The sequence below is a fragment of the Sciurus carolinensis genome, chromosome 14 (assembly GCF_902686445.1).
Source record: "Sciurus carolinensis chromosome 14, mSciCar1.2, whole genome shotgun sequence".
In the NCBI taxonomy this organism is placed as follows: domain Eukaryota; kingdom Metazoa; phylum Chordata; class Mammalia; order Rodentia; family Sciuridae; genus Sciurus; species Sciurus carolinensis.
The window spans coordinates 77,876,545-77,904,086 of NC_062226.1; the positions used below are offsets into that span (position 1 = coordinate 77,876,545).

Genomic DNA, 27,542 nt, shown 5'->3' on the forward strand with positions numbered 1-27,542 from the left:
TAACTACAATGTTAGATTCTTTTGTTTACTTAAAAAATTTATTTCCTCCCCAGCACTGCAAAAAAATTATTTTCAAAATTGCAATAAATAAGTGCTAAGTAAAAATAATATTTGTTTCTCAAACTTCGATGAATCTTGAAAAACAAAGAATTCATTTCCTTACTACCTTCGTTAGTGTTATCACATACTTTCTTGTTTAATTGTGAAATAGAGCAATTTTTTAAATAAAGGAACACAGAATTATGAAAAATGTGCTTGCATTGAATATTAATAGTTGTTGAAGTTGTTACTTGCTCTAAATCTAAAATGATTTTACAGGACTAAACAGTTAAGGATAAAGTTTAAATTCCTTTTGCTTTCAATTCACCCTCCTCACCTTCCCCAGAGATAACCATTCTAAGTTTTAAAACTTTTATACACTATATTCATTTAAAATGTAGTTTTATTTGAAAAGTTTACATAAATACTTTGTATATTTCTTTTATAAAAGTTAACTTTTTACTTCACAGTATTTAAAAAAATTGTTTTATCATGTGTAATAGAATTTAATCTAACTTCTATATAGTATTTCACTTTATAGTTGTACACCTTGTATCTGTTGGATTTTGTGTATGATTTCATTTGAAAGCATGGCTCTACCCTAAGCAAAACAGAAAAATGAGAAGTTAATCTAAGTGAGTGGGATGTTGTCAAATGCTGTTATGTTGAAAGTAAGGACAGAACACCTGAGTGGTTTTGATTGCTTTTAGAAAAAGGTATAGTTTTGTCTTTATATAGTTTATAAGTCTTGTAATCTGACCCCAAGTAACATACCAGATTTCACCTCTTTTCTTTGTTTTGTGTTGTTCTTTGGCCATACTGAGCTGTTTCACTTCTCTGAACATGTCATATTTGCATACCTTTGGACCTTTTTACCAACTCTTCCTGTTCTGAATAATATTCTCTACTGATCTTAGAATCAATAATTTCTACTCATATCATAAATTAGGTTAGTCATAAGACTACTTCTATACTTCATTATATTAGTTTAGTCATCATTTTATTTGGCAAGCTCCTGAGTTTGATGCTACTGCCGTGTTCTCTCAGCTAACTATTTAACCTCTGTGGTGACTCTTACCTATTTGTAATTACTTGTTTTTGTTTGTTTTGTACTGTTTTGTTTTTTGACCATTAGTGACCTCCATGAAAGCAGAGACTTTCCTGTGGTCATTAATAGTCTTTGATTGAATGACTTTTCTTTTTGGGTACCAGGAATTGAACTCAGGGGCACTCAACCACTGAGTCACACACATCCCCAGCCTTATTTTAATTTTATTTAGAGATAAGGTCTCATTGAGTTACTTTGTGCCTACCCATTGCTGAGGCTGACTTTGAACTCGAAATTCTCCTACCTCAGCTTTCCAAGCCACTGGGTTTATAGATGTGCACCACTGTGTCCAGCTTGAATGATATATTTTTAAAAAATTATTGGAGCTTTATGGTTATACATAGTAGTTGGATTCATCCCAACAAACATACGTGCAAGGAGTTTGATTTTGATTCACAATCCACCCTCTTTCTTCCTCCCCCCACTCTTCCCTCCTTTCCTCCCTCCTTCTCCACTAGACTTCCTTTTGCTCCCTCATCTATTAATTTGTATTTAATTGGTTCTTTGTGTATTCTTTTCTTTCCTTTCCCTTTTCCTTTATTTTACTCTAGCTTCCGCATATGAGAGAAAAAAACATTTGACTTTTGAGTTTCTGAGTTTGGCTAATTTCACTTCCATTTCTATCCATTTACTGTCAAGTCCATACTTTTATTCTTTTTAATGACTGAGTAGAACTTCATTATGTGTTCGTGTGTGTGTGTGTGTGTGTGTGTGTATAAATATATATCCATAAATATATATACACATATATTTCTTGCACTATTGGGGGTCTTGTTAAGGAAGTTGGTGCCAGCACCTATATGATGGAGGTTTAAACCTGTGTTTTCTTCTAGCAGTTGTAAAGTGTTTGGTCTAATTCCTAAAGGTTTTTTTTTTAATTTTTTTTTTTTAGATGTTGATAGACCTTTATTTTATTCATTTATTTTTATGTGGTGCTTTGCCTCACACATGCCAGCAAGTGCTCAACCACTGAACCACAACCCTAGCCCCTAATTTCTAAGTCTTTGATCCATTTCAATTTGAGTTTTGTTCAGGGTGAGAGATAGGGGTCTAGTTTCATTTTTCTACATATAACTATCCTGTTTTCCCAGCACCACTTGTTAAAAAGGCTGTCTTTTCTCCAAAATATATTTTTTGCACCTTTGTCAAATATTAGATGACTGTAGGAATGTGGATTTGTCTCTGTGTCTTCTGTTCCTTTCATCTTTTTTATCTTGATTCCAGTGCATGCTATTTTTATTAATATCTCAGTAAGCATAATTTCCATTCAGGTATTATGATACCTCCTACTTTGCTTTTCGTGCTTAGGGTAGCTTTGGTTATTCTGAGTCTCTTATTCTTCCAAATGAATTTAAGAATTGTTTATTCTAATTCTGTGAAGAATGTCATTGATATTTTGTTGGGGATTGCATTGAATCCGTTTATTGCTTTTGGTAGTATGGCCATTTTGACAATATTAATTCTGCCAATTAAGAACATGGGATATCTTTCCATCTTCTAAGGTCTTTTTCTGAATGATATGTTTTTAATGGCACTTTCATGGGAAATTGGTCTTAGGTCATAATGACTTAGCACTCTGCCATTTCAAATGTAATGATCATTTTACTGCTCTTCTTTTTTTCCTTTTCAGACCACTGATCAATACTGGGTTCCATGTTTACATGATGAAACTGAGAAACTAGTCCGTAAGGTAAAATAAATATTAACCCATTGACTTGATGAAAGACTTTTAGAAAGATAAATGATAGTATACATATAGATAAGAATTTATGTGAACCATTGTTGTTCTCTTAACTCTGTCATATGACTCAATTATTTGAGACTTCTGAATGGCTTATATTAATATTTCAAAGAAAATAAAACATGTAATAAACTTGATTTATTTTCAGTTAATTCGATTGGACAACCTTTTCGCCTATTGGAATGTGCAGTCTCAGATGTTTTATCTTAATGATTATGATGAATCATTGGTGAGTAAATTCTTTGGATATGTTTACATATATATTTGTTGGTATCATATTTTGTATTTTTTTTCTAGGTAAAATCTAGTAAATATTTATACTTATAGGTGAATTACACAGGCATGAATGCATATGCACACATATATGCATATCTTAATAGCTCCTAAAACATTATTTTATAGTAGTTTAATAATACATTGTTTAATTACTTTAATATTTTACCATAGCTAAATGCTTTTAAACATTTTTTGCAGATAATAGAATTTTGTAGGAAAAAGGTATATTGGTATGAATAAATAAAAACAATTTGTCTTTTAATAGGACGACTTGAAGAATGGTATTGTCAATGAAAATATTATTCCACAAGGTTATGACTTTGGTGAGTGTATTTTATGAAATAAAGAGTGTGATTAATCAGTATAAATTTTACATTAACATTTTTGATATCACTGTTATTTTATATTAAATTTTCTCTTGTATAGTTAAATATCTTTATAATATATCTAATATATGTGAGGGAAAGGGAGGAGGGATGAGATTGGGAATGACAGTAGAATGAAACAGACATAATTTTCCTATGTTTATATATGAATACATGACCAATATAACTCCATATCTTGTACAACCACAAGAATGGTTGTATGCATGATATGTCAAAGTACATGTATATATGATATGTCAAAATATATTCTACTGTCATGTATAACTAAAAAGAACAAATAAAAAATATGTATTTGAAAAGCAAAAGAAATTTATCTTTTTTATGTGCTTTGTTTAGGAGTTTTAACTATATTTCAGAACTACAGGAGAAAATGTCTAAAAACAAAATGGTAATAAATTTGTGATAAATCTCTAAGGATTATATTAAGTAAGGATTATATTCAATTATATTTAGTATTAAGATAATGTTTATAAAGGTTTTTTGAAATACCAAATACAGTTTAATAAAACTAGCTGCTATAGTCTGAGTTGCACTATGATCTTACTATTTTAAAAATGTGCACTTAAAATTTTTCTTCTTTATAGTTCTGTTTTAGTTTTTTGTTATCCAAATTTTCTAAAATGAATACATATTGCTTTTATAATGTGAAACAAGTTACTAAAATACAGAAAAAAAGAGTGACATTTCTTCAATCCTGAGAGTACTCAGTAAATGTTGTTTGGTGATGTTTAACTTTATTCTTGAATTGTCTGCCTGCTGTCACTAACCACACAATATCCTTCCTGAAAATATTTCTTTTCTTGACTTAAGGAGTATTTTTCTTTTTGTGTTATTCTATCTTAATGATAACCCTTTAATTTCCTTAAATGACTCTTCTTTTCCTTCCCACTCTTAAAATATTATTTTCATTGTTTTTGATTTTGGTTTTGTTTTTAAAATTTGTTCCTCAAAGGAAATACTCAGAATAGAAGAGCTATCTGTCATGTATGTTGATGATTCTCAAATCTGTTACTTAAGGTTTGACTTATTTCTCCTTTGCCCTATGGTCATTTTATACTGTATCAGTTAGGATCCAGTGAAGAGAGAACTGAATGTAATTTGAACAGGTAAAGTTTAATGTAAATAAATATTAACTACAAGAGGGGATTGGAGTAACAAGGTGTTTGCTAGTAAAAAAAGAAGAGAATTCTAAAAAATATAGGAGTAGATGATAAAAGAAATAGTCTCTACCCTAGGGCTAACATGAAGTACCTAAAGAAGGACCCCTTCCTGAGTACTAAGGTAAAGACCTTATTGGAGACGTGATGGTTGTAGTTCACTGAATGGCAGGAAAGTCCCTATAGTGCTGTGCCCCCAAAACTTTTTGGAAATTCCCCCTCTATATGTTTTAGAAATCTGTTCCCAGTTTATCCTCATGGATGTACTCTACTACAGATCTGCCTTAGCAGGGTGCTGGGGGAAGTTGCTGCTCCATGCTGTACCCCACAGAAGGCCTCTTCTGAATGCCTTCATGCTGTAGGAGCCAATCAGTAGATAAGTGTTCTATAGAAGATGAGTGTTAGAGAATCATTCCTTTGTAGAAGTCGTTGAATGGGTTGGGTACACTGGAACCAGGCAGGATAACTCCTGTGGTCTCTGTCTAGTGTTTTAAAGCTTAATAGTTTTCCAACTGCTAAAGGAAGAATATTTGAAGAACCTTAAACCATTTTTCAGAGCGGATGTAAAGAGTGAATTTGGAGCTTACAGGCAATAAATTAATAACTAGCGTACATGTTAGGAAGGGAAGTTCTTTGTTTTTTGGTTCATTTTTGGTACTGGGAATTGATCCCAGCAGTGCTTGAGCACTGAGCCACATCCCCAGCCCTTTTTAATTTTAGTTTGGGATAGGGTCTTTCTACGCTGCTTCAATAAGTTGCTGAGGCTGACTTTGAAGTTGGGATCCTCCTGCCTCAGTTTCCCAAGCCGTTGGGGTTATAGGCATGTGCCACCAGGCCTAGCCAGAAAGGAAGTTTATACCATGAAATTTTCACCATAAATGATGAGTATTTGAGGAGTTAGATATGTTTAACCTGATTTAAACATTTTACAATGTATGCATGTATTGAAACAGTACATGACACCCCATCAATAGGTACAGTTTTTATGCTTTTATGTATCAGTTAGGAAATTTTAAAATGTAAAGAAAACAGGCCTTAAAAATAGTAACAACAAAAATAACTGGTGATGGAATTTTGGCAGGGTATGCATGAAACTGAGGACATGCAGCAAAGGTAAAGGTAGCAGATCAGTCAGTTAGTAAGTGCTAGTCCTTAGGGATGATTAAGAGGAATATATTGTTTTGTATACAAATTAGCTTATAATTTGATGGTTGATGTCTGTCTAGATTCTGCTATTATTGGTCTCCCTCTGCATGGTTCTTATTCTTTTTGGTATGATGGAGTGAGCCAAGCAGGTAATCTAGGCAAATGCTCATCTTCTCTGCCCTCTTTTCACAAATTGAAAGGCAGAAGAGGAAGATGCAGAGAAATTTAGAAATCAAAATCATGAAATGGAAGTCACTGTTAAATACAATTGTTTTCCTCATAATATTTCTTATATTCATTTTCTATAACTGTACTTTCATTAAACCATTTTTATTATACTGTTTTTTTCTTATAGTGAGTGTTCCTGCTTTTAAGCATTTATTGATGTTCTGAGGATATGTTTAGTTAGCCTTTATAGTACTTATGGAAGACAACATAAATTATTAAGTATAAAAAAAAATCTCTCCACTAATTAAGAAACAGTTCCTTGGACCAAGCTATTGCAGTGTGGATATTTGGGAACTGTAAAAAGGATATTAAAAAAAATGAAAATCAGTGTTTTCAACTTGATACCTTTAGTGCCTGGAGATTTTTAAAGTATAATTGTATTTAATTTTTTTCATTTTGTATTATTTTTCAGTATTTCGCCCCATATCTGCTAAAGGCAAACTTCAAATGAATCGCCGATCAGATTTTGACTTTTCTGACCCCAAAATAAACCTGGAAGTTGAGTTACATAATATAGCAATTGAATTTAATAAACCACAGGTGATTTTCTTTGATGAAATTTTAAGTTTTGAGTTATTGTTTGATCAAAGCAAAAGTAAAATTTTTAATGTTTTTCTAAAATCCAAAATGTTATATGGTAACATTTCCTTAAAAAGTTCATAATGTAACTTTTATCTTCAACTAAACAAAAACTTCAAACATTTAAGGCTTTTAATTTGTTCATTCTTTAGTATTTTAGTGTTATGGAGCTTCTTGAATCAGTTGAAATGATGACACAAAACCTGCCATACAGGAAATTCAAACCTGATGTTCCTCTTCACTACCATGCCAAGGAATGGTAAAATGCCTTTTTTTTTTTTTTTTTTTAAATGATTTAAAACATATGGCATGAGAGTAAGTTTCTTTGACATTAATTATTTTCAGGTAGTCTTTTTAAGGTTTGATATGTAGTTTGATTGAATTGATGTGTGGCTGTTTTTGTTAATAAAATTAACTCAAGGGTGTTTTTGTAAAAAAAAATTATAGCTAGAGATAATAAAGTACTGTGGTTTTCATTTACTGTAGAGGGATCAGTGTTTTGAGAATTATTAAAAAACTATCTTGATTTGTTTTCTAGCAGCAATGTCTTCTTTTTTCCCTTCAAACTTCCTTATCAGACCCATTAAATCTGTTTACTAGACTTGAGTTTTAAAACCTGGAAAGGTTATGGAGTCTATGCAGTAAACTATTTTAAAATGCACAAGTCTTGTTATTCCAGTTTTTAAGCAATTCTCTAGTTTCTCCAAGTTCCTATTACTCTTTTAGGTGACTACTTTAATATTATTTGACTTAAATGCCTTAATAGTTCTTGTAGAGAGCCATGTGATTTTTAGCCAAAATTGAATGATTTTGTTTATTTTTACTTTGGAAAGAGGTAAGATTAATAATTAATGGATTGTTAGTACAAACAGCATTGGGAAAAAGCAAATGCTCAGATAATACGTCTTTTTCATAATCTCCATATTATAAATATTCTTGTTGCTAGAGTGAGTTTTGTTTCATACTGTTGATTTGAGGGTATTATGTGTTGGGTGTTTCTTTTGTTTTGTAACTAGGTGGGCTTACGCTATACATGGTGTTCTTGAAGTTAATGTTTGCCCTAGCTTACGGATGTGGTCATGGAAGAATATTCGTGAACACAGAAAAAAACTGAAGCAGTATAAAGAACTATACAAAAAAAAGTTAATAAATAAGAAACTACCTGGTGAAATTCTCATGTCTTTACAGGTTAGCATTTAAATTAAAAAAAAAAAAAATCACAAAATAGTTTGTACTGCATAATGCCTACCTCCGTCTTTGGTGACTATTTATTCTAAGTTTTAGTTACTGAACTCTTTTTTTGGGGGGGGGGGGGCAGATTCTAGGAATTGAACTCAGGGACGCTTGGTCACTGAGCCACATCCCCAACTTTAATCTTTAGATTATTTAGAAACAGGGTCTCACTAAGTTGCTTAGTGCCTTGCTTTTGCTAAGGCTGCTTTGAACTCATGATCCTCCTGTATCAGCCTCCTGAGCCTCTGGGATTATAGGCATGTGCCACCACACCCCAGCGCCTGCACTCTTTTTTTTTTATTTAGACATCTTTGTCCTCCCATTCTAACTTCACTTGAGTAATAAAAGATCTCATGAAATTGTCCTGTGAGCTTTTGAAATTCAGGAGGTTATTTTTAATTGGAAGGGACTTGAGTTCATTCACATGGTAACTTGAAATCTCATTTTATGTTGTTTTTAACCTCAAAGCCAAAATAAAGTGTGTGCTACGTTTTTTTCAAACTTCTCTGTTGATTTTTAAAGTTGTATGTTATTGGCATCAACACATTTTTGCTGTTATCATCTGATTGTACATTAAGTAAGTATTCTGTTTTCTATATGTTCAATGCTTATTCTTTTTTAAAAAATATTTTTAGTTGTAGGATGGACACAATACTTTTATTTATTTATATTTGTTTGATCCTGAGCATTGAACCCAGTGCCTCAAATGTGCTAGGCAAAGGCCTCTACCGCTGAGCTACAACCCCAGCCCCAATGCTCATTCTTGTAGAAACAGTTGTGCTAATGTATGCCATCTGTCTTCCCTTATTCCAATTCTTTTTGTCCCTGAACTTCTACTTAAATGTCATCTCTTCCATGAACTCCCCTGAATTTTCTGCCCATACAGAACTTTTTTTCTTCATCAGCAACTTTATACTTAAAGCTCTGTCTTGAGATACTGTGTATTAATCTTAATTTTTTAGCAGTTTACATATTCTAAAACATGGGGGGAAAACATGGCTTGAGCATACAAGCTTGGAAGTTAAGGGAACGATTAGATATGATAAAAGATTTAGCTTACCTCAATTTATTTTAATAGCTATTACAACTTTGAAAAGTGTAAGGGTTAAAAAAGTTTTAGCAAGTTTTAAGTATATCTAGATCTACTTGGAATATCTTGATGACATGCAAACTTTACATATATTATGAAGGGTTTATATTTATATTTTTAGTTGAAAACAACACTGATATGTTTACATTTAACTAGTTAAAAATCCAAATAAAAGTTATTTTAAACAATGCATGTATATATCTTTTAATATGTATCTATACCTCTTACGGAGTTTGTACTCTAATGTGCATGATACATGTAATTTTTTTGTTTAAAAAACTATTCTGCATACTAATTTTCAAGTTGGTGTATATAATATACATATATAATACACATATGTATATAAAATATATACACATACACACAAACATTATCTTTCAGAATTTTTAAGTGTCTTATATTGGTGGATGTTCTCTTTTCAGCTTTCTCTAATATTTTTTTCTATAGTACAGCAATTTCATAGATTTATATTCCAAAATTCTTTATGTAAAACTATTTATATAACATTGCCACATTTTTTGTATTTTCAGGAACTGGAAAAAGCCTTGGATGTCTTTAATATAACTATAGCTAGACAACAGGCAGAAGTTGAGGTAATTTCAGATTTTTCATTCAATTAGTAAGAATAATCCTGAAGTTTTTACTTAAGTAGGAGAAAAAAAAAAGAATAATCCTGAATTCCATATTGTTATGACAGATAGGTTGTTATCAATATTGTGTTGTAAAATAGTTTCCTTAAAAGGGTTCAAATATGCATTTTTGCATTATAAGAAAGTTTGATTTTATCTTTTGCCATGTCTCTTTAAATCAGACATGTTTCTATGAAAGAAACTCTTTGTAAATAATTGGACTTTTCAGATATTCAGGGGTCATATGAAAGTGAAAGGTAAGTAGGGGTTACACCCACCCCAGTCACCAAATTTTATAGTTGGAAGAACTATGTGATAGTCTTAAATTCTTATGTTTGGCTAATTGAAATTACTGTATTCTTTTGTCAGTGTGTTTATTGTCTTCATTCATTCAGGTAGAGACATTTTGGAAATATTATGCATCCACGTCTTTTGATTGCTAAGAAGAGAATAATTTGTCATTCAAAAATTTATTGATTTTAGGTAAAGAAAGCTGGATACAAGATTTATAGACAAGGAATGAAAGATCCAGAGGATAAAAAAGGATGGTTTAACTGGCTGTGGACTTGGTCAGAATCACATACTAAACAACAACCAGATGTTAAACCTGGAAGTATGTCCATTTCATTTTATAGTAGAGTAGTTAATCATCACTTGTGAAAATAAAGTTTTGGAGAAAATTTTCTAATTACATAGGCATTTTATAAGTGCATATACATAATGATATATAGTTTAAATTTATTATTAATAAAATTTCTGTTTAAGCATTTTAATAGGGTACATACAAATAAATAAAAATTAATTTTTAAAAATATCACTGATGCTTACAAAAGAGCTTTAGTGTGTGCATATGGCATAGTAATAGATAAATATTATAATGTATTTTAAACCATGGTAAATTTTTATTGAAATCATTACTAGGAAAGATTTTTGGGACTGGGGTTGTGGCTTAGTGGTAGAGCGCTCGCCTAGCATGTGTGAGGCTGAGTTTGATCCTCAGCACCACATAAAAATTAAAGGTATTGTGTCCACCTACATCTAAAACAAATTATTAAAAAAAAGAAGATTTTTGTTTCTTAACCAAATACTTAAGATTATAGGTTTGGAGACTTAGGGACTTAGGTGTATGACTTGAATCTCTCATTTGTTGGCAGTATGACCCTAGCATGTTAGTTAAGTGCTGTCTCTCTCTGTCTCTTTTTTTTTTTGGGTACTGGAGATTGAACCCAGGGCCACTTAACTACTGAGCCACATCCCCAGCCCTTTTTAAGTATTTTATTTAGAACAGGATTTCACTAAATTGCTCAGGGACTTTCTAATTTACTGAGGCTAGTTTTTTTTTTTTTTTTTTTTTTTTCTTTCCTTCTCTTGGTGGTGCTGGGGCAGCAAGCACTCTACCAACCCAGCTATATCCTCAGCCTGCTGAGGCTGGTTTTGGACTTGCAATCCTCCTGCCTCAGCCTTCTTAGTGGCTGGGATTATAGGCATGTGCCACCGCACCCAACAGTTAAGCTCTCTAAACCTCTCTTTTATCATCTGTAAACTGGGGAAAATTACCTCTGCTTTCTTTGTATGCTAACTGTGTTCCTTACCTTGGTGCCATTAAGTGTTCAGTATAAATAGTCATGTTTTGAGCTCTTACTTAAAACGAACATTTAGGAATTTATATTGCTAAATTTATGTGTTTAGTTATTTATATATTAGAAGAGTAACTTCTAAAAGTGCCAGTGCCATCCTAATATTAGTTGATGCTTAAAAATATTAGAAAATATTTGCATTTTATTTCTAAAGACAGGTAAATTATATCTCAGTTTTATATTGTTACCACTTAAAAACACAAAGTACTTGTTTATGATTTGTAGTTCTTGAAGAAATGTTGACACCTGAAGAAAAAGTTTTACTCTATGAAGCAATTGGCTATAGTGAAACAGCAGTTGATCCAACCTTGCCCAAAACAGTAAGATGTTTTCTTACCTGACACCTTTGAGTTTAATGTTAGATACGTTTATTTTAATTTTCTCAGAAATATGTGCTACTGACTTTTTTGTGGTCTTTTTCTGAGTCTATAAATATTGCATTTATTTTAATTTCCAAGTTAAGAACAAAAATTTTTTTTTTATGTTAATGTGGTATTTCTTTGGGGAAATAGATGAAGGATTGTTTTTAAAGTATTTTGTGTTTTATAAATGAATGAACTATATTAAGTAAGTTTTTTTGTGTTTATACATGTACATTTATGTATATATATATATATATATATATAATTTTCCATTTTATTCTTCTGGATATACTCTAGTTTGAAGCCATGAAGTTTTTTGTTCACTTGAAAAGTATGTCTATTGTTCTAAGAGAAAATAACCAAAAACCTGAGCTGATAGACATTGTAGTAGAAGAATTTAGCACTTTAATTGTGCAAAGACCAGGAGCACAAGCAATAAAGTAAGTAATTATTTTCTTTCATAGGTTAAGCATCCCTAATCTGAAAATCTGAAATCAGAATCCAAAAGTTTTGGAGTGCCAAAAGAATACCACTAATAGAAAATTCCACACTTGATATTATGTGATGGGCTACAGTCAAAATGCTGGTGCACTAAAAATATTGTATAAAATTACCTGCAGGCTCTGTATATGAGGTATATAAAAAACATTAATAAATTTCACGTTTAGACTTGAGTCCCATCCCCAGGATATCTTGTATATATGGAGGCTTTCAAAAATGTAAGGAAATCCCAAATCAGAAATATTTCTAGTCCCAAGCATTTCAGATAAGGGGTACTCAACCTTATTAAAATATATATATATATTTTTTTCACTGTGAGACTGAACTTTAATGTATACTTTGTGTTTTTAGGAACTTATTTTTTTTCCAGTATCATGATGTATATTTTTTGAATTATTAATATATTATTTATTAATTATAATACATGTTCAGTAGAAAACTGCATGCCAATGAAACATACAACACTAAAGAAAAATACAAAAATGGTCAGAAGTTATGCCACAGTAAAAGAAACAACATTAAAAATGTAGTTTTTAATCTGGCAATGTCTTTATTTTACTATCAGCCAAGCTCTTTCCTAAGAGACTACCTATGGGATCAACACAGTATTGCCCATATCTTAAAAGGGGTAGTAACAGATACAAACAAAAATATGAACAACTAGAGGCAACTAGAGGGAATTCCCAAACCCAAGGCCAACAAACAGATAAGAACCTAAGCAGACCAGAAAGGAGCAAATATCCTTAGATTCTTTTTTTTTTTTTGAGGTGGGGTGGCAGGTTACCAGGGCTTGAACTCAGGGACACTTGACCACTGAGCCACATCCCCTGCCCTATTTTTGTTTTTTATTTAGAGACAGGGTCTACACTGAATTGCTTAATTCCTCGCTTTTGCTAAGGCTGGCTTTGAACTAGTGATCCTCCTGTCAGCCTCCTGAGCTGCCAGGATTAAGAGTGTGAGCCACTCTTCCCAGTTTATCCCTAGATTCTTGAGTCCCACTTAACTGTGACTCCTATACCAGTGATGCTAAAGATCACAAAGAGGAACCAGACAGTGTGGAATCTAGAGTCTCTTTGTGTACACTGGGAGACTTACTAGATGGCCAAGGGTGTCACAACTTTACTGAGTTCAGTTTTCTTTTTCTCAAAGTGGACCAAGATGGAGCAGCCTCCATCTTGCCTACCATTCAGGGAGAGAAGGTGGAAGTCCCCCCTCCCCCAAACAAAAGGAGCTTAAGCAGCTGCTGGGACAGTCCCTCAGTCCCTCTCTTTACTCAAAGGAACATCTCCTCCTGTTTGACCTGAGGCAAACTTACCGGTCTCCTAACTCTCTTGCAGTTGTCTCTCTGAGCCACCTACATCCTCAGCATGAAAGTGGGGTTACCTGGAGAGCCAGGCCTGCCCAAGAAAGCTGGAACGGGGGTGGGGGGGTGGGGGGGTTTACTGCTTTTGGGTCCCACCTAGGATTCCAAATTTGTTACTGAAAACTAGATCTTTATTCCTGATGCCAATCTAATAATGAGGATACAGCTTGAGAAAAAGGAAAAAAAGTAGTTTCTATTGCTTTGATAGCAAAGGAGAAACAGGAGGGACTGTGGTCCCAGAGACTATGATTCTCTTCTTTATTCTTTTGATATATAGTGTGTTACCACAGTTGACTTTCAGATGCTAAAAGATCCTTATGTTCCTGGAATACATCCCATTTTGTCTTACGTATAACTCTTTTTTTTTTAATATTGCTGAGTTGAGTTTTCTTTTATTTAGTTGAATTTTTTTTTAGATATGTAGTCATATACTGACCTATAGTTTTCTTTTGCTTATGATATCTTCATCTTTTTTTTTTTTTTGATTAAGGAAATACTGTTCTCATGTTATGAGTTGTAAAGTGTTCCTTCCTCTTTGATAAACTTGGTGAAGAATTTTTTGAAATTCTAATTGAAATGTTTGTTGGTAGAATTTACTAATGAAGTTATTGAATCTTGAGCTTTTCTTTGTTATGAGTTTATAATTACTAATATGGTTTCTTTTGTTTAGATATCTTCTCGTTTTTAGCCAATTTTAGTAGTTTGTACCATTCTAGTAATTTGTCCATTTCATCTGTGACCTATTTCTTTGCATATAGTTCATAGTACTACCTTATGATTCTTTTTCTTTCTGTTAGATGGGTAGGAATGTCCTCTTTCATTTTCGATTTTAGTAATTTGAGTCTTCTCTCATTTTTCTTAGTCTAGATAAATTTTGATAATATTTCTTTTTTTTTAAGGATTAAATAAAGTATTTATTTAGAACATGAATTTAAATATTGTTTATTTCCCCAAGAAGAAGGAGAATAAATGAGAAGTAGAAAAAAGAACAATTCAATCTATAGATGTGCAAATTCCTAAACCTCAAAGAAAAAAATCATATAGTGTCATCCAGTGAAAATAATTTTCAGAATCAGCCAGTTCTGGTCTGGATCCCAGATTCACAGTATAAGCTGCATAATATATATTTTTTTAAATTTGTTTTTATTGTAAACAAATGGGATACATGTTGTTTCTGTTTGTACATGGAGTAACAGCATACCATTTACATATTCATACATTTACATAGAGTAATGATGTTTGATTCCGTTATTTTTTTCGCTCCCTCCACCCCTCCCACCTCTCTTTTCCCTCTATTCAGTCTCTCCTTCCTCCATTCTTGTTCCCCTCCCACCCCCCATTATGTGTCATCATCCACTTATCAGTGAGATCATTTGTCTTTTGGATTTTTGAGATTGGCTTATCTCACTTAACATGATATTCTCCAATTTCATCCATTTGCCTGCAAATGCCATAATTTTATTATTCTTTATAGCTGAGTAATATTCCATTGTTTATATATGCCACAGTTTCTTTATCCATTCATCAATTGAAGGACATCTAGGTTGGTTCCACAGTCTGGCTATTGTGAATTGAGCAGCTATGAACATTGATGTGGCTGCATCTCTGTAGTATGCTGATTTTAAGTCCTTTGGGTATAGGCCAAGGAGTGGGATAGCTGGGTCAAATGGTAGATCCATTCCATGTTTTCTAAGGAATCACCACAGTGCTTTCCAGAGTGGCTGCACTAATTTGCAGCCCCACCAGCAATGTATGAGTGTATCTTTTTCCCCACATCCTCTCCAACACCTACTATTGCTTGTATTCTTGATAATCGCCATTCTAATTGGGGTGAGATGGAATCTTAGTGTAGTTTTGATTTGCATTTCTCTTATTACTAAAGATGGTGAACATTTTTTCATATGTTTGTTGATTGCTTGTAGATCTTCTTCTGTGAAGTGTCTGTTCATATCCTTAGCCCATTTGTTGATTGGGTTATTTGTATTCTTGGTGTAGAGTTTTTTGAGTTCTTTATATATTCTGGAAATTAGTGCTCTATCTGAAGTATGAGTGGCAAAGATATTCTCCCACTCTGTAGGCTCTCTCTTCGCATTGATGATAGTTTCCTTTGCTGAGAGAAAGCTATTTAGTTTGAATCTATCCCGGTTATTGATTCTTGTTTTTATTTCTTGTGCTATGGGAGTCCTGTTAAGGAAGTCTGATCCTAAGCCAACAAGGTGAAGATTTGGACCTACTTTTTCTTCTGTAAGATGCAGGGTCTCTGGTCTGATTTCAAGGTCCTTGATCCATTGTGAGTTGATTTTTGTGCAGGGTGAGAGATATGGGTTTAGTTTCATTCTGTTGCATATGGATTTCCAGTTTTCCCAGCACCATTTGTTGAAGAGGCTATCTTTTCTCCATTGCATGTTTTTGGCACCTTTGTCTAGTATTAGAAAACTGTATTTATTTGGGTTTGTGCCCGTGTCCTCTATTCTGTACCATTGATCTACCTGTCTATTTTGGTGCCAATACCATGCTATTTTTGTTACTATTGCTTTGTAGTATAGTTGAAGTTCTGGTATTGCGATACCCCCTGTTTCATTCTTCCTGCTAAGGATTGCTTTAGCTATTCTGGGTTTCTTATTCTTCCAGATGAATTTCATGATTGCTTGCTCTATTTCTGTAAGGTACATCATTGGGATTTTAGTTGGAATTGCATTGAATCTGTGTAGCACTTTAGGTAGTATGACCATTTAATTCTGCCTGTCCAAGAACATGGGAGATCTTTCCATCTTCTAAGGTCTTCCTTAATTTCTTTCTTCAATGTTTTATAGTTTTCACTGTAGAGATCTTTTACCTCTTTGGTTAGATTGATGCCCAAGTATTTTATTTTTTTTTTGAGGCTATTGCAAATGGAGTTGTTTTTCCTCATTTCCCTTTCAGCTGTTTCGTCGCTTGCGTATAAAAATGCTTTAGATTTATGCATGTTGATTTTATAGCCTGCTATTTTGCTGAATTCATTGATGAGGTCTAGAAGTTTTCTGGAGGAGGTTTTTGGATCCTCTAAATAAAGAATCATGTCATCTGCAAATAGTGACAGCTTAAGTTCCTCTTTTCCTATTCATATCCCTTTAATTTCTTTAGTCTGCCTAATTGCTCTAGCTAGAGTTTTGAGGACAATGTTGAATAGAAGCGGTGAAAGAGGACATCCCTGTCTTGTTCCCGTTTTTAAAGGGAATGGTTTCAGTTTTTCTCCATTAAGAATGATGTTGGGGGCTGGGGAGATAGCTCACTCGGTAGAGTGCTTGCCTTGCAAGCACAAGGCCCTGGGTTCGATACCCAGCACCACAAAAAAAAAAAAAAAAAAAAAAAAAAAAAAAAAGAATGATGTTGGTCATGGGCTTAGCATAAATAGCCTTTACAATTTTCAGGTATGTTCCTACTATCCCTATTTTTTCTAGTGTTTTGAGCAGGAAGGGGTGTTGTATTTTGTCAAACCCTTTTTCTGCATCAATTGAAATAACCATATGATTCTTATCCTTAAGTCTGTTGACATGATGGATTACGTTTATTGATTTACGAATGTTGAACCATCCTTGCATTCCAGGAATGAACCCCACTGGATCGTGCTGCACAATTTTCTTAATATGTTTTTGGATACGGTTTGCCAATATTTTGTTAAGATCTTTGCATCTATATTCATCAAGGATATTGGTTTAAAATTTTCTTTCCTCGATGTGTCTTTTCCTGGTTTGGGTATGAGGGTGACATTAGCTTCATAGAATGAGTTTGGTAGTGTACCCTCCTTTTCTCTTTCCTGGAATACAGCATGTTAGAAGAAATGTCAGAAAAGGACTTCAGATTATACATGATTAAGATGATTCACGAAGCAAAGGATGAGATAAGAGAGCAAATGCAGGCAATGAATGATAATACTAATAAGCTGAAAGAGCACATGCAAGAAGCAAAAGATCATTTCAACAAAGAAATAGAGATTCTCAAAAAAAAACCAAACAGAAATCCTTGAAATCAAGGAGACAATAAACCAAATAAAAAACTCAATGGAAAGCATCACCAACAGACTAGACCACTTGGAAGACAGAACCTCAGACAATGAAGACAAAATATTTAATCTTGAAAATAAAGTTGCCCAAACAGAGAAGGTGGTGAGAAATCATGAACAGAATCTCCAAGAACTATGGGACATCATGAAAAGACCAAATTTAAGAACTATTGGGATTGAGGAAGGCACAGAGATACAAACCAAAGAAATGAACAACCTATTCAATGAAATAATATCAGAAAATTTCCCAAACCTGAAGAATGAAATGGAAAATCAAATACAAGAGACTTACAGAACACCAAACGCACAGAATCACAACAGATCCACACCAAGGCACATTATAATGAAAATGCCTAACATTCAAAATAAAGATAGGATTTTGAAGGCCGTGAGAGAAAAGCATCAGATTACATATAGGGGGAGACCAATACAGATAGCAGCCGACTTCTCAACCCAGACTCTAAAAGCTAGAAGGGCCTGGAACAACATATTTCAAGCTCTGAAAGAACATGGTTGTCAACCAAGAATCCTATACCCAGCAAAACTAACCTTAAGATTTGAAGATGAAATAAAATCCTTCCATGATAAACAAAAGTTAAAAGAATTTACAAATAGAAAGCCTGCACTACAGAATGTTCTCAACACAATATTCCATGAGGAGGAAATGAAAAACAACAATGTAGGTCAGCAAAGGGAGGAACTACCTTAGAGAAAAACCACTCAAAGGAGAAACCAAGCCAACTTAAAAACCAAAAATAAGCCAAATGACTGGGAATACAAATCATTTCTCAATAATAACCCTGAATGTTAATGGCCTAAACTCATCAATCAAAAGACGTAGACTGGCAGAAATGGATTAAAAAGAAAGACCCAACAATATGCTGCCTGCAAGAGACTCATCTCATAGAAAAAGGCATCCACAGACTAAAGGTGAAAGGATGGGAAAAAACCTACCACGCACATGGACTCAGTAAAAAAGCGGGGGTTTCAATCCTTATATCAGATAAAGTGGACTTCAAGCCAAAGTTAGTCAGAAGGGATAAAGAAGGACATTTCACACTGCTTATGGGAACCATAAATCAGGAAGATATAACGATAGTAAATATTTATGCCCCAAACAATGGTGCATCCCTGTACATCAAACAAATCCTTCTCAATTTCAAGAATCACATAGACCACAACACAATAATTCTGGGCGACTTTAATGCACCTCTGTCACCACTAGATATATCTTCCAAACAAAATCCAACCAAAGAAACCATAGAACTCAATAACACAATCAATAACCTAGACTTAATAGACATATATAGAATATTTCATCCATCAAAAAGCGGATACACTTTCTTCTCAGCAGCATTTGGAATCTTCTCGAAAATAGATCATGTGTTATGCCACAAAGCAGCCCTTAGGAAATGCAAAAAATAGAGATACTGCCTTGTGTTCTATCAGATCATAATGGACTGAGAGTAGAAATCAATGACAGAATAAAAAAGGCAAATTACTCCAACAAATTACTCCAACTTGGAGACTAAATAATATGCTATTGAATGAAACATGGATAACAAAAAACATCAGGGAGGAGATTAAAAAATTCTTAGAGGTCAATGAGAACGATGATACAACATATCAAAATCTCTGGGACACTATGAAAGAGGTACTAAGAGGAAAATTCATTGCATGGAGTGCATTCCAGAAAAGAATGAAAAGTCAACAACTAAATGACCTAATATTACAGCTCAAAGCCCTAGAAGAAGAAGAACAGAATAACAGCACAAGTAGTAGAAGACAGGAAATAATTAACATCAGAGCTGAAATCAATTAAATTGAAACAAAAGAAACTATTCAAAAAATTGACAAAACAAAAAGTTAGTTCTTTGAGAAAGTAAACAAAATAGACAAACCCTTAGCCACACTAACAAAGAGGAGAGAGAAGACTCAAATTACTAAAATACTTGATGCAAAAGGAAATATCACGACAGACACCACTGAGATACAGAACATAATGAGAAGCTACTTTGAAAATCTGTATTCCAACAAAATAGAAACTACTGAAGACATTGACAAAATTTCTAGAGACATATGCTCCTCCCAAACTGAACCAGGAGGACATACATGATTTAAACAGATCAATATCAAGCAATGAAATAGAAGAAGCCATTAAAAAGCTACCATCCAAGAAAAGCCCAGGACCAGATGGATTCTCAGCCGAGTTCTACAAGACCTTCAAAGAAGAACTCATTCCAATACTTCTCAAAGTATTACAGATAATATTTCTTAAAAAACCTAAATTTGACTTTGTGGATTTTCTTTATTTTTTGTTCTTTCTTTTATTACTTACCCTCAAATCCTACTGTTTTCTTCATTCAGCTTATTTTAGGTTTAGTTTGCTCTTTTTAGTAGTGTATTTAAGTAGGAAGTTAATGATTTGAGATCATTTCTTTTGCAAGTAGGTGTTTACTCATCCATTAACTTTTAAAAATGTATATATTTTTTATTTAGGTAAAATTTACATAATATAAAATTATCCTTTTAAAGAGTACAATTTAGTGGAATTTAGTGTATCATAATGTTGTACGATCACAACCCCTATGTAGTCAATGTAATTATTCCCTACACAATGCAGTATACAACTGTGTATGTAGTAGTTACATTGCATCAGATATGATAAGCTATCTAAATGTAAAATGCAAAGGAGGATGTGTGTATGTTATGCAAATACTATGCCTTTTTATCTAAGAAATTGAGCATTCAAAGGTTTGTGGGGAGTGGGGGAGGTTGGAACCAATTCCCATGGAGACCACGGGACTAGCTGTATTTCTTTTTTTAATAGGGATACTCCTCAGTTTGCAATGGAATTAAGTCTCTCTATACTCATATGTTCAAAATATCAAAAGTCAAAATGCACTTAACATACCTAACCTACCAAACCTCATAGCTTAGCCTAGACTACTTTACACATGCTCAATACATTTGTCAGCCTACCATTCGGCAGAGGCATCCAACACAAAGCCTGTTTTATATCTCATGTAGTTTGTGAATATCGTACTGAAAGTAAAACACAGAAAGGTAAAATGGGTACTGGAGACACAGATGGAAATTTTGTAACAAGATGGGATACAAACCATGATATCCAAAAACACTTGCAAAACAGTATGCTGTAGAGTTATCAGTTGTTTACCATTTTGATGTCTTGGCTGACTGCGAGTTGTATATATGTTTAGCCCAGAAAAAGATTCTTTTGAAGCCACTTTTGTGCTCTTGTTGCACTATGATAAATCAGGGGCTATCTGAATAGGCGTTTAGAGAGAGAGATTTCCCTATGAGCACTGCTTTGTATACATCTTACATGTTTTGGCATGTTATGTTTCATTTGCATTCATTTATTTATTCAGTTATTTTCTTATCTTAGAATTTCTTCTTTGATTCATTGATTAAGAATATTTTGTTCACTTTCCACATATTTGTGAATTTTTCAGTTTTCCTTTTGTTGAGTTCTAGATTGATTCCCTGTGATCAGAGAAAATTCATTGTATAATTTCTTTCTTATTAAATTTGTCAAGTTTTGTGTTATAAATATATGGTCTGTCCTGAAAAATGTTCCACGTACTTGTATTTGAAAAGAATGTGTTTTGTTGTTGGGGGGGGAGGTGTTTTATGTGTGTCTGTTATGTCCCGTTGGTTTATAGTGTTATTCGGGTTCTTTATATGTTATTGTTCCTCTGTTTGGATAATCTTCCTTTATTGAAAATGGGGTGTAAAAGACTGTTGTTCTAGTGCTGTTTATTCCTGTCAATTCTGTTAATGTGTGATTCATATATTTTTGAGGTTCAGTTGTTTGGTGTGTATATGTTTATAATTGTTATATTTTGGATTAATTGAGCCTTTTAAATCAATATATAATGATCTTTTTCTCTTTGTAACAGTTTTCGAATTAAAGATTTACTTTGTAATTTGTATAACTACCCAGCTCTCCTTTAGTTACAAGTTGCTTATAATATATATTTCTGTCTGTTCACTTTCAAACTGTATGTGTCTTTAGATATAGGTTGAGTCTGTTGTAGACAGTATGCAGTTCTATCATATTTTTTCATCCATTTTCCCAGTTTCATTCAGTTGAAAAGTTGTTTCATTTTGTTCTTTATTACATGTTTTATGCCTTCTCTCTCCTCACTTTCATCAATACTCTCTTCTTTTGTTTTTATTTTTTATAGAGTATCCTTATGATTCCTTTCTTATTTATTATTATTTTTTTATAGTGCTAGGGCCTTGTGCATGCTAGCCAAGCACTGAGCTATATCCCTAGCCTTCTCATTTCTTTTGTTAGTGACTACCATAGAGATTACAGTTAACATTCTTAATTTAAGACCTGTTGAAAGTGTTTGAATTGGTACTAACTTCAGTAATGTACAATTTTACCTCCTGTACAACTTCATTCTTCCCTTTATGTTATTTTCACAAAAAATTGCCTCATCTGTTGTGTACTCATTAACTTAGATTTATAGTTGTTTTTATACATTTGTCTTTACATTCTAGAGGAAGTGAAAAGAGGTGTTAGAAACAACAACAAAAATCAGATACTGACTTTTATATTTACCTGTGTTGTTATCTCCTAAGAGTTTTTTTATTTTTTCATGTGACTTTGGATTACTGTTTAGTTCCTTTTCATTGAAGTCTGAAAGGCTCATTTTAGCCTGTTTTATAGGGCAGGTCTACTATTGACAAACTCAGTTTTTGTTAATCCAAAAATGTCTTAATTTCTCCTTCATTTGAGGAGGATATTTTTGCCAGATATAGAATTCTTCGATGACATTTTTTATTTTTTCATTCAGCCTTTTGGCCTCCATGGTTTCTGATGAGAAATTAGTTGTTAATTTGTCAATTATCTCTTTGTATGTGATGAGTTGCTTTTGCTGCTTTCAAGATTTTCTCTTTGTTTTGGCTTTTGACAGTTTTGATTATAATGTATCTTTGTGTGAATCTCCTTGAGTGTGTCTTAGGAGTTCTTTGAGCTTCTTGGATGTGTAGCTTTGTGTCTTATGATATTGACCATTGTTTTTTTAAATATACACACACACATACACACATGGGATTGAACCCAGGAGTGCTTTACCACTGAGTCCTTTTTCTTTTGTATTTTGAGACAAACTCTTCCTAAGTTGCTGAGGCTGGCCTCAAACTTGTGATCCTCCTGCTTCAGTTTCTAGAGTAACTGAAATTACTGGCAGGTACCACTGTGCCTGGCTTGTTTCTTCAAATATTTTTAAGTCCCTTTCTTTTTCTCTTCTGTTTCTGGGCCTCCCATAATGTATATGTTGGTCCAGTTGATGGTCTCTCACTTGAGGTACTGTTCATTTTTCTCCTCAGATTCAGTGTGTTCAGCTGTCCTGTATTCAAGTTCACTGGTTCTTTCCTTTGGCTGTCCAGAGTTGCTATTGAAACTGGAAGAATTTTCATTTTGTCCAGTGTACTTTTAACTTCCAGACTTTCACCCTGCCCCCCACATTCTTGATATTTTCCTTAGTTCTTTGTTTTGGTTTCCTTTAGCTCTTTGAGCATATTGAATATAGTATATTTAATGTCTTTGCTTAGTAAGCTCAATGTCTAGGCCTCCACTTTCTGTGTATACTTTATAAATTTATTGTACAAAACTTAGTGCTTTGAATAATACTTGGGTAACTTTTGACATTTTATTTTATTTCCCCCCATCACTAGGATTTACTATTGTTGATTTTTTTTTTTTTTTTTTTTTTTTTTTTCCCTTTTTGGTACCGGGAATTGAACCCAGGGGTGCTTAACCACTGAGCACACCCCCAGCCCATTTTTGTATTATATTTAGAGATAGGGTCTCACTGAGTTGCATAGAGCCTCACTAAGTTGCTGAGGCTGGCTTTGGATTCTCAGTCCTCCTGCCTCAGCCTCCCAAGCTACTGGGATTACAGGTGTGCACCACCATGCCCGGCTTATTGGTGATTCTTGAGGGCTGTTATTTTCCATGTGTTTACTGCCTATAATGGATAGAATTGTGTTCCCCCAAAAGCTATGTCAAATCTTAACTCTCAGTACCTGTGAATATAACCTTATTTGGAAGTAGGGTCTTTGCAGATGTAATCAAATTAAGTTCAGTTTATGGTAGATTGGTATGTTGACCCTAATCTTATGATTTGTGTCCTTATGAGAAGAGGAGAATTTGGACATAGGTTGGAAAAACAAGGAAGATGAAAGAAGACAATATGAAGACAGATATGAAAGTAGAATACCATATTGCAACAGTGGCAGAGATTCAGAATGTCCAAGCCAGTAATTATCAGCAATCACCAGTCCTGCTGACATCTTTTTCTTTTCTTTTTTTTTCTTTTTTTGGGAGGTTTTTAGAATTTTATTTTATTTACAAAGAACGAGCATGTTCTTTCATTGGGAGGCTGTCTTGGGCAATCCATTCGAGGAAGATCACTTAGTCCAACTTAATGAAGCCTATATCCTTCATGTATTGATGGAAACACTGCTGGCACATGTTAAGGCTGTATTTCTGGATCAGATCTTGCCAGTTTGAGCATACAACGCGGCAAGAACCAGAACCCTGGCTGAATTTTTGTGGGTGGCTCCAGTAGAGCTGTTGGTGACCCACGTCACTTTCAAGGGTGCAACAAGGCAAAAGGACTACTGGCATCTTAATTTTAGATTTATAATCTTCAGATCTGTGAAAGAACAGATTTTTAAGTCTTTCAGTATGTGATAATTTTATGACAGCCCTGAGAAACTAATGCCATAACTTTTCCCAGCTCTTTTTGAAAGGATTCTGTTCTGTGTCCTGTGTGGATACTGAAGTTTGCTTCATTATCTTAGGTGGTGAGATAGTGACTTGACAGAGATTTCTTTAAATGCCTGGGTTGAAAAGGAAACAAAGTTAAATACTCATCCAGCTTCACTTTGAGCCCTGACGTTTCTTAATGTTGTGCCAGGCTACCTATAACTCTTTCTTTGTATGCACCTCCTCCTTGTATGCAGCTTACAGTTTCACTAGACCTGCTAATCTGTTTTGTCAGGTCTTTCTTAGAATGTCTCTGATTCTGGGCTTAAGTGTTGCTCTTTGGTTTCCACGGTACATTCAGTGAGAATTTCGAGACTTTATTCCCTCTAAAAACTTTCTTTTCAGCCTTCTTGTTCCCACATTCTTGGGTCTGTTTGGTGCTTTCTGTATCCATTGTTCCATGTCCTGGCATCTATGATTTGTGCATTTCTTTAAATTTTGGGGCAGATACTGCCTCTGCCTGGATGGTGGGAGAGTGAAATGAAGGTCATCCTTTGTGCTGGTATCTTAGGGAACCTCCAGATAGATTAGAACATTATAGAAGTGTCCGAAGAACAAAGTTCCTGTAGCCCTTTGGCATCAGTAAGCCACACTAGGAATATGAGCCAATGTCCCCATGGCCTCCTCCCTGTTGGAAAATGGGGAGTGGTAGATAGTTGAGCAAAAATGCCACAATGCTTTGTTTTTGAAACCCAATTTCCTTTTTTATTAAGCACTTTCCTGTTTGTTAAAAGTTTTTTATTTTTTAAAAGTAGTTCTATAGTTCCAAAAATGTTGATTTTTGTCCGTCTTTGCTAGCTTCTAGTTGCTTTAGTGGAAGGATTCTTTGAATGCTTTTTTCTGCCATTTTATATGATATTACTCAGTAACTTGTTTTTAGGGGAGGTGCTATGGGTCTCGCTGTATTACCCAGTCTGGCCTCCCAACTCTTGGGCTCAAGTGGATCCTCTTACCTGTTTCCTGAGTAGTTGGGACTACAAGCATGCTGGACCTGGCTAACTTTTAATGATATCATTAGAATGGTTGAATTTATGTATGCAATTTTGCTTTTAGTTTTCTTTATTTCTCATGATTATTTTGTTCCTGTGTTCCTCCTTTGCCTACCACATTCCATTGCCTTTTTTAGTGTACCATTTTAATTCCTTAAAAATTTAGAAATATTTTTATGAATTAATTTCTTAGATGGTGTGTTGGGGCTCACAATATATATCTTAACTTTTAAAAATTTACTTCAAGTTTGTACTAACTTTAGTCAGATAGAAAAACTTTATTCCTATGTAAAACCATTCTCTTTCCCCTATTTTCACAGTATTATTTCTAAAGATGATACTGCATTTTATATACGTATATCTCTCTATATGCACACATTATATAATTTTTACCTTATATAATCATATCATTTTTAAAAGCTTTGTGAAGAATGAATAGTAATGAGTAAATGTATTAATTTTTTTTGCTATTGTTGTTTAATATTGACCTTATCTACTGATATAATTCTCTTTATTTTTCCCCGTATGTTCCAGTTACCATCTGGTATAAATTTTTTTGTCCAATGTAACTTTATTCCTATCCTCTGCTTTTGCATAATTATTAATTAATTACTTTTCTTTCTGTAATGGGTTCCAAAATATAATTTTATGGATAATGCTTTGTGCAGTTATTTTTAAATAATATAAAAGAAACATAGAAAAACAATAATATAATTATGCTGTCATTTGTCATTACCTATGTAACTACCTTTACACAAGCTCCTTTTTTCCTTGTCAGTCACATTACTGTCTAATACTAACTTTTTTCATCCTAAACAACTTCCATCTAGTTCTTATAAGCTAGGTTTGCTAGAAATGAATATGAGTTTTTTTTTTTTTTTTCTTGAAATGTTTTAAACCTTACTTTCATTTTTGAAAAACAATTTTGCTGTTTTAGTACTCTTGGTTGACAAGTGTTTTCCTTCCGTCCCCTCCTCAGTGCTGGTGATTGAATGCATGGCCTCTCATATACTATCAAGCACTCCACCACTGAGCTACATGCCCAGCTTGACAAGCGTTTCAGTACTTTCAGTGTGCTGTGTGACTGCCTGCTCACCTCCATTGTTTATGATGAGAATGTCTGCTTTTATTTCTTATTGTGGTTTCTATATATATTATGAATCATTTTTGGTTTTGGTGCTTTTGGGATTTTTCTTTGTCATTTAGTGTTTTAATTGTGATGTGTCTGGGTGTGAATCTCATTGTATTTATACTGTTTAGAGTTTATTGAAGTTTTTAGATATGGAGATTAGTGTTCTTCATCAAGTTTGAGAAATTTGCAATCTTATTTCTTCAAATTTCTTTTGTTCCATTTCTGTCTTTTTCCAGTTCTCTCATTGTCCTTAGTTGATGTGCTTGATGCTTTCCACATTGCTCTGAAGCTCTGTTCATTATTGTTCATATTCTTTTCTTTCTATATCCTTAGATTTATCTTCAGTTCATTGATTCTTTTTCTCCAAGCTCAAATGTATTGTTGAACCTCTGTAAAACTTTTGCATTTCATTTATTGTACTGAACTCCAGATTTTCCATTTAAAAAGTAATTTTTCTCTTTATTGATATTTTGATTGGTTATTGTTACAGCTTTATTTAATGTATTACATATGTTTTCCTTTAGTTTTTTGAATATATTGGTAATGGGTGCTTTGAAGTCTTTATCCAATTAAGCATTTAGGCCCCTTCAAAGATAGTCTTTTGCCTGGTATTTTTTTATTATGTTTGAGTAACACTTTTCTTACGTTACTTGCTTATCTTACAATTTTGTGGTCAAAACAGTGTTTTAGATAATAGTGTCTGAAATCTGATGTCTACCAACTCACATGTTGACCTCTTATTGTTTTAGTCATTTGTTTATGTTGTTGAGTTGACTGGACTAGTCTGCAAAGCTCGAGTGTCACTGCTGATTTTATTTTCCTGATTTATATCTTTTAGCCTGCCTTTCTAGAGGTTGTCCCCATGTAAGCACAAGCTACTTACTGATTGAAGGTTGTGCTTAAGACCCCCAAGCCAGTAAAATATTCATACTTACTATGAATCTGTATGTGGCATAGAGGCTACTTACACAGTTCAAGTTTACTCTTCTATGTTCAGCTAGGGACTAGTAGTTCATGAATTTCTTCTTTGGAACAGCAAAGATCTAGGCCTGGATCTGTGGACCACCAGGGGTGAGTGTGAATTTGTTAATTCTCC

General features: G+C 33.5%; 1 protein-coding gene across 1 annotated transcript in view; it reads left to right on the forward strand.

Annotated features, from left to right (window-relative positions):
* The window catches only part of Vps13a (vacuolar protein sorting 13 homolog A), a 268,516-nt gene that overhangs the window by 28,773 nt on the left and 212,201 nt on the right, over positions 1-27,542 (forward strand). Inside the window, 10 exon segments of the mRNA XM_047525841.1 lie at positions 2,778-2,837; positions 3,037-3,117; positions 3,430-3,487; positions 6,494-6,621; positions 6,813-6,919; positions 7,677-7,848; positions 9,514-9,576; positions 10,096-10,225; positions 11,475-11,569; positions 11,909-12,051. Coding sequence (XP_047381797.1) covers positions 2,778-2,837; positions 3,037-3,117; positions 3,430-3,487; positions 6,494-6,621; positions 6,813-6,919; positions 7,677-7,848; positions 9,514-9,576; positions 10,096-10,225; positions 11,475-11,569; positions 11,909-12,051 — 1,037 coding nt within the window.